Source organism: Coregonus clupeaformis, unplaced genomic scaffold (assembly GCF_020615455.1).
Source record: "Coregonus clupeaformis isolate EN_2021a unplaced genomic scaffold, ASM2061545v1 scaf0095, whole genome shotgun sequence".
NCBI lineage: Eukaryota > Metazoa > Chordata > Actinopteri > Salmoniformes > Salmonidae > Coregonus > Coregonus clupeaformis.
The window spans coordinates 800,225-808,318 of NW_025533550.1; the positions used below are offsets into that span (position 1 = coordinate 800,225).

An 8,094-nucleotide genomic window follows, 5' to 3' on the forward strand; every position below is an offset into this window, starting at 1 on the left:
CAAGTGTGTGCAGATGGACAGAGTATGTAGAAGGACGACGGTGTTACAATTGTGGTGGGGATCATGATCCCGAGTTCCTGGAGTGCCCTGTAAGGGTGAAGGAGATTGAGGTGGCAAAGGTTAGAGCGGTCAATCGAATCTCCTATGAGGAGGCGATTTTAAAAGAATTGAGAAAACAAGTGATTCTAGTGAAGATATAATATGGTAGTGGATGCATCACAACCTGTAGTAAATGTTTGCTGCCAGTCAAAAGATACCCTGTGTTAAAAAGGTGGATTTTGTGTTGCGTTCATTGCCACAGTTCTAAACTGTACGGCACAAGTCTCAAAAGTCTAAGAAACTGGACATTATTTTGGCTGCGGCAGAAAAGTTTTTGGGACTGAAGGATTTTACCTCTGAAGACTTGCAAGGGGTACTGGCACCGGAAGACCCTCCCTCTCAGGTTCCCCTTGAGCCTGTGTAGGGATCAGATCTGTTTTTCTTATTTAACAAAAGTTTTTTGATTTGGTTTAGTAAATTTTTTTAATCTTTTGGTTGTTTTGCCAGTTTTTTTTTTGTTAAATTTTTGGGAATCCTGTTTCCATCCCGCACAGTAGGTGGCGGGATGCACATTAAATTGTGCGAATACCAATATACCATAGAAGACTGCTGTGTCTAATTAGCCAGTCAGATTAGAAGGTTCTGGGATTTCTTTAAAAGGAGCAACCAAAAGGCTTGCAGATACAGCAAAAAGATATTCTAGTAGGGCTTATGGCTACCATTAGTTCTGAATACTGGTGAAGTTTTGATCAGTGAAATGGCTATGACTTTTGAAGTATCTTTGAGGTATGTTTTTAAAAGTATGGATCTAGTTTGTTTCCCTTGTCCTCCAGGTGTTACAGGTAGTTGTGTTTCACTGACTGTGTTGTCTTAAGAGTTTATTGGATTTGTTGCATGTTAATTGGTGGGATTACCTGTTTTACCCAAAAGGTGAGTTTGTATACATTAATTCAATTAATTTCAAATAACAGTTGTATAGGTCCAATAACTTAAAAGGCTGGCATTTTACAGTTAAACATTTTCTTTGTTACCTAGATTATGAATATCCTGCACCAGGTTACGATGCAGCATGGCCCTATGCAGGATCACTTTTGTCTATAGAATATGGCAATTACAACACTCCAACAGCTCAAATGCAAGAGCAACCGGCCACTGAGCCCCAGCAGCAGAGGCATCCAGACCCCATGCCACAGCAGCCTCAGCAAGTGTGGTATCCACCTCAAATTCCCCAGCATCCGAAGCAACTGCATGCTATGCTCCAGCAAGTGTGGCGTCCAGCTCAAATGCACCAGCAGCAAAAACAACCGACTGCCATTCCCCAGCAAGTGTGGCATCTAGCACCAATGCCCCAGCAGAAGCAACCGACCGCCATGCCTCAGCAGCCTCAGAAAGTGTGGCATCCAGCTCCAATGCTCCAGCAGCAAAAGGAACTGGGCTCTGATCTTAAGAAGCCTCAGCAAGTCTGGTATCCAGCTAAAATACCCCAGCAGCAGAAGCAACAGACTGCCATGCCCCAGCGAGTGTGGCATCTGGCTCAAATGCCCCAGCAGCAAAAGCGTTCAGCCGCCATGGTTCAGGAAGTGTGGTATCCAGCTCCAATGCCCCAGCAGCAAAAGCAACCAGCCGCTGATCCTAAGCAGCCTCAGCAAGTGTGGTATCCAGCAAAAATTCCCAGCAACACAAGCAATCGCCTGCTTTGCCCCAGCAAGTGTGGCGTCCAGCTCCAATGCCCCCGAAGCAACCGGCCTCTGAGCCTCATCTGCAGAAACAACCGACCTCCATTCCCCACAAGAATGGCATCCAGCTCAAATGCCACTGCAGCAGAAGCAACCGGCCGCCATGCCTCAGCCGCAGAAGCAACCGGCCGCCATGCACCAGCAAGTGTGGCATCCAGCTCAAATGCTCCGGCCACAGAAGCATCCTGCCACTGAGCATCAGCAGCAGGCGCAGCCGACCGCCATGCCACAGAAGCAACCGGTCGCCATGCCCCAGCAGCCTCAGCAATTATGGCATCTAGTCCAAATGCCCCAGCAGCAACTGGCCCCAATGTCTCAGCAGAAGCACTATAAAAAACTAAAGATGGCGGCTCTAGTAGCTCTCAGGCCAGCATCGTTGAACAGTCGGTTCTCATCCCAATCTATTAGTACAGTTCCAAACCGTGCTACAAGAATGGCAAAATGGTCTTCTCCCAATCCCGCTACACTCGTGGGGAGGTTTTGCCTTTTGATAGCAGAGACGCTCCCAAGGACAAACATGTTGGCATCTCTGCAGCGAGCATATACCCACCACTAGTAAAGGATCCTGGGAGGAAATGTACAACTTTAATCTGAACGTTGCTATCTGAATTTGAAGTCCTTTGTACTAACCATGTATCTTTCAACAGGAAAATGTAATGGTGGAAGCTCTAACGGTGAGAATTGATTTAATGACTAAAATTGAAGACAACAGATTCTGTGTTGCTGACACTGTTCTCATTTCTTTTAGTTGTCAGTCATGCTCAGGAAGTTGCTGGTACTCTTGCATGATGGAATCAATAAATAGTGTTACTTTAAAAAATACCTTGTGTGTTGGAAATACTGAGGTTTCTCTTGTGCGAAGACTGATTTTCATGATGTCACATGGTCTGACAAACACAGCTGTAGCTCGGCCCCCATCCACCAGAAGAAGAAGGGCAACATGAGCGGATGCAGTGGATTGAGACACAGCCCATTCAAAAACCTGATGTTTCTAGCTTAAACTGATGGATTTTTCTGGGTACCGAGATTGATGCACATGTGCGTCAATACTCTTGACCTGTCGCTCATTCCACCTGCTAGTCCATTTATCTTACCACAGACTCCTAAAGAATGGATTCAGTGTACTTTATCTTTATAATGCCTGGAACGGTTTAACCTTTCAATTAAAAAATATATTCTGTACAAACTACAGATCATAGAACATGTACATTTTCAAGTATTGTTGGTGAAATCTAACTGCATAGTATGAGAATTCAGACCTTAAATGGATCCATTAACTTTAAAAGAGGAAGCTGGTAGGCACTAGCAGGGAAGTTTAGCTTGCATAAATTGTCACCTGGGAATCATTGTTAAACTCTTTGTGTTGTCGGACAATCTCTTGTCTAGCATACGTCAACAGACTCCAGCATTTTTGGACACAATCTTACTGTGTCCACAGGCTATTATGCAACACATTTCTACCTGACCAATGAGTTTGCACCTGCAAAAGCCCCTGGCAGGAACTTCATTAGCCTTCATTAAAAGGTTTAAAAGGTGCACTTGATTAAGCTCACCCAGTGCAATGGGTAGGTAGAGTCACTATTTAAAACCATTGGATTGATCCATGACGCGCAACCCCTCCAGCACACCAGCTGAATGAAATCAAGCGCACCTAATCTCAATTGGGAAATTGGACCAATGGAAATTATATTCAGTGGCTGGCAGCTGTACCTAATTAGCCAGCCAGATTAGAAGGGTCTAGGATTCCTTTAGAAGGAGCAGCAAAACACTGTCAGATACAATAAGGGGGATCTTCTGGTAAGGCGTCTGTCTACCATCAGTGCTGAATACTGGTGAGGTTTTGATGAGAAAAATGGCTGTGACCTTTGGACTCTCTTTGAGGTAAATTGTAATCCTCTAGTTTGTTTCCATTGTCTTCCAGGTTTTACAGGTAGCTTTGTTTAACTGACTATGAATTTCTTTTATTTAGAATTTCTTGGATTTATTGCCTGCTAATTGGAGGGATAATCTGTTATCCTCCACCTAAAGGTGTGTTTGTTCTGCACAAATTAATTCAGTTAAAATAACACAGTATTTGTATAGTTCCAATAACTATAAATGCTGGCATTTTTACTATTTGTAAGTTTTTTTGTTTGTTTGTCTTTTGTTTCCTAGGTAATTATAGATATATTCCACAAACTGCATTAAAAGGAACCGGCTCCCGTGTCCCAGCAACAACAGTAACCGCCTCCGCAGAAGCAACCATTCACAATGCCTCAGCAAGTGTGGCAACTGGCACAAATACCTTAGGTGATGTAACCGGTCCCCGTGCCTCGGCAGCAGCAACCGGCCCCCGTGCCTCGGCAGCAGCAACCGGCCCCCGTGCCTCGGCAGCAGCAACCGGCCCCCGTGCCTCGGCAGCAGCAACCGGCCCCCGTGCCTCGGCAGCAGCAACCGGCCCCCGTGCCTCGGCAGCAGCAACCGGCCCCCGTGCCTCGGCAGCAGCAACCGGCCCCCGTGCCTCGGCAGCAGCAACCGGCCCCCGTGCCTCGGCAGCAGCAACCGGCCCCCGTGCCTCGGCAGTTGCAACCGGCGCCGTCGCCTCGGCAGTTGCAACCGGCGCCGTCGCCTCGGCAGTTGCAACCGGCGCCGTCGCCTCGGCAGTTGCAACCGGCGCCGTCTCCTCGGCAGTTGCAACCGGCGCCGTCGCCTCGGCAGGAGCAACCGGCGCCTCTGCAGGAGCAACAGCAACCGGCCCCCGTGCCTCGGCAGCAGCAACCGGCCCCCGTGCCTCGGCAGCAGCAACCGGCCCCCGTGCCTCGGCAGCAGCAACCGGCGACAATTCCTCGGCAAGTGTGGCAACCGGCCCCCGTGCCTCGGCAGCAGCAACCGGCCCCCGTGCCTCGGCAGTAGCAACCGGCAACAATTCCTTGGCAAGTGTGGCAACCGGCCCCCGTGCCTCAGCAAGTGTGGCATCTGGTTCAAATGCCGCAGTTGCAACCGGCGCCGTCGCCTCGGCAGGAGCAACCGGCGCCGTCGCCTCGGCAGGAGCAACCGGCGCCGTCGCCTCGGCAGGAGCAACCGGCGCCTCGGCAGGAGCAACAGCAACCGGCCCCCGTGCCTCGGCAGCAGCAACCGGCCCCCGTGTCTCGGCAGCAGCAACCGGCCCCCGTGTCTCGGCAGCAGCAACCGGCCCCCGTGCCTCGGCAGCAGCAACCGGCCCCCGTGCCTCGGCAGCAGCAACCGGCGACAATTCCTCGGCAAGTGTGGCAACCGGCCCCCGTGCCTCGGCAGCAGCAACCGGCCCCCGTGCCTCGGCAGTAGCAACCGGCAACAATTCCTTGGCAAGTGTGGCAACCGGCCCCCGTGCCTCAGCAAGTGTGGCATCTGGTTCAAATGCCGCAGTTGCAACAGGCGCCGTCGCCTCGGCAGGAGCAACCGGCGCCGTCGCCTCGGCAGGAGCAACCAGCGCCTCGGCAGGAGCAACAGCAACCGGCCCCCGTGCCTCGGCAGCAGCAACCGGCCCCCGTGCCTCGGCAGCAGCAACCGGCGACAATTCCTCGGCAAGTGTGGCAACCGGCCCCCGTGCCTCAGCAGCAGCAACCGGCAACAATTCCTTGGCAAGTGTGGCAACCGGCCCCCGTGCCTCAGCAAGTGTGGCATCTGGTTCAAATGCCGCAGTTGCAACCGGCGCCGTCGCCTCGGCAGGAGCAACCGGCGCCGTCGCCTCGGCAGGAGCAACCGGCGCCGTCGCCTCGGCAGGAGCAACCGGCGCCGTCGCCTCGGCAGGAGCAACCGGCGCCGTCGCCTCGGCAGGAGCAGCAGCAACCGGCCCCCGTGTCTCGGCAGCAGCAACCGGCCCCCGTGCCTCGGCAGCAGCAACCGGCCCCCGTGCCTCGGCAGCAGCAACCGGCCCCCGTGCCTCGGCAGCAGCAACCGGCGACAATTCCTCGGCAAGTGTGGCAACCGGCCCCCGTGCCTCGGCAGCAGCAAACGGCTCCCGTGCCTCGGCAGTAGCAACCGGCGACAATTCCTCGGCAAGTGTGGCAACCGGCCCCCGTGCCTCGGCAGCAGCAACCGGCCCCCGTGCCTCGGCAGTAGCAACCGGCAACAATTCCTTGGCAAGTGTGGCAACCGGCCCCCGTGCCTCAGCAAGTGTGGCATCTGGTTCAAATGCAGCAGTTGCAACAGGCGCCGTCGCCTCGGCAGGAGCAACAGGCGCCGTCGCCTCGGCAGGAGCAACAGGCGCCCTGGCCTCGGCAGGAGGGCCAACTCCTCAAGCAAAATGGACTTTAGCATGAGTGATGGTTCTCAGAATGTTGGGTCCGATGATGGCGACAATGAAAGAACTCAAGACGTCGGCCCCAGTAGCGCTCAAGGCCGCATTGTTGAACAGTCAGTTCTCATCCTAATCTATTCCTGCAGTTCTAAATCGATTTTTGACAAAACTGTCTTCTACCAAACCTGCAACACCCCTGGGGAGGTTATTCCGTTTTGATAGCGGAGATACTCCCAAGGACAGTGCTATTGGCATCTCTAAATCAAGCATATCCCCACCTGCTAAGAACTCGCAATTGCTAAAGGAACCCCACCACAAGGAAAGGCTCCTGGGATGCAATGTACAACTCATCTCAACTTTTGCTTTCTAACTTTGAAATCCTTTTCTATTAATCATTGTCTATCAACAGAATTCTAATGGTGGATTTATCCTTTGGATGATCCATTTTTCCTTTTTTTTTATGACCGACAATGACCATTCTGAGTTGTTGCTGACACTCGTTTAGGTTCCATTGTATGCTTTTGATTCGGCCAGGGAGTTGCTCTTGCTACCCTGCATGACTTGAACAATAAAATATTTTACATTTAAAAGTGCCTCGTTGTTTTTGAAATGCTGAGTGTTCTTTAATGTCTACCTTCTGGCTTGCTGATTGAGAACAGTGTTGGTTGCCAGTGCAGTTTGGTTCACAGTTCCTAATCGTTTGGTTTTCAAATATCTGGTTTTTATCTTTGCTACTGGTTGTTCAAATTCCAAGATTGGCTCTACAGCAGAGCCACTGACCACGTTTACATGCATACCAATATCCCGTTATTTGGGATATTCTGTTTGCGTTGACTGATATAAAAATCATATTCCATTTACAATAACCCGAAAAAGCTTGTATCCCGTTTTTGAGAAACCTGGATAAGATGCCTGGGATATGCTAATTGAAGACTGGATACTATGGCAGGTAAACCTGTTATCCCGTGTCTGTGCAGGCTCCGTTTCGCATATAATGGGTGTTGTGTGATCTCATCTGTCAAACACTTCAAAAAGTAGGCTACCTGCGCAGTTCAACAAAATTCATATAACTACTTTTGACTTTGGTCTCGTCCAATAAAATCACAGATTTTAGATTTGGTTGCAAAACATTTTGCTACGGTGTCCCCTATTGAACATGACTATGATTTATTTGTCACAGTTCCTGTTTGTGCTGGTACACTGGGTGAATTCCAATGAGAAATCTCTGGGCTACTTTGGCCTGACGTCACATGACCTTTCACTCGTGGGCATTTACGACGGCGACTCAAACATGAAATGGCTCATGCCCGAGGGAGAGCTCTCCATGGAGCGCGAGGGATTTCTGCCAGTCGCTCATACGAGGCAATCTCAAGGTCAGAGGTCAAAACAAACCTGAATTCTAATAGTATTGGTTTTCTTTTAAATGCCTTTGAGGGTTGATTGTGCCAGATAAGCTCAACTAAGTGCAGCTAAATAAGTATTTGAACCCATATCTATGGAGCAGTACACGTTTAAGTGGCTTGGATAATCTATAGAAAGCAGCAGTAAATTATACAGTGACCTCTAATGTATGTATATTGCTTCTCAAATACTTTTTTCTTATTTTTAGGAGTTGAAGTAGGCAGTAGTACCTGATCCTAAAACTGAGTTGTAAAACGAATAAATGAATGTAAATAATAAGCTTTGTGACAATTATTGTGTCTGTTTTGGAGTGAGTATTGTTTTCTGCCTGAATCTTATGTAGGCTACTATCTCAGTGTGTGCTCTGGAGGGCATGAGTGTGTCTTTATGTGACGGCTAGTCCGCTGTCTACAGTCTGAGTTGACCACAGGTCAGTGGCTACTCACCACTGAGATTTTGGCCGAGTTTGTTAGCGTTGGCACTGATCTGATGGTTACAATCACAACTGAGTGACCTCTGAAGACTGACAGGGCCTGGAGGGTCTAACAGAGAAAGAAGAATTGGAATCTGTCTTAGGAAAAAATTACATTAGAAGATTCCAAATGCAATCACAAAGAAACAACAAATACAATAGAATAAAATATGATGCAATACAAAACA

At 49.8% G+C, this 8,094-nt stretch overlaps 1 protein-coding gene across 1 annotated transcript; it reads right to left on the reverse strand.

Moving 5' to 3' along the window:
• Window positions 1-3,938: 3,938 nt before the first annotated feature.
• Window positions 3,939-6,288, reverse strand: LOC123483368 (skin secretory protein xP2-like). The gene is made up of 3 exons (XM_045213298.1): window positions 6,219-6,288; window positions 5,371-6,026; window positions 3,939-5,094 (listed from the first exon to the last, which is right to left on the reverse strand). Exons 1-3 carry the CDS (start codon window positions 6,286-6,288, stop codon window positions 4,021-4,023), a joined length of 1,800 nt encoding a protein of 599 aa, XP_045069233.1. The 3' UTR covers window positions 3,939-4,020.
• Window positions 6,289-8,094: the final 1,806 nt, after the last annotated feature.

What these genes read in the sequence shown, in the direction of transcription:
- LOC123483368 (XM_045213298.1), bottom strand. Translation starts at nt 6,288, where the DNA reads ATGCCAATAGCACTGTCCTTGGGAGTATCTCCGCTATCAAAACGGAAT. An exon ending in CCTCCCCAGGGGTGTTGCAG is followed by an intron (nt 6,027 to 6,218) that starts GTTTGGTAGAAG and finishes TTGCTTGAGGAG; the next exon opens with TTGGCCCTCCTGCCGAGGCC. An exon ending in CGGTTGCCACACTTGCCAAG is followed by an intron (nt 5,095 to 5,370) that starts GAATTGTTGCCG and finishes ACACTTGCCAAG; the next exon opens with GAATTGTTGCCGGTTGCTAC.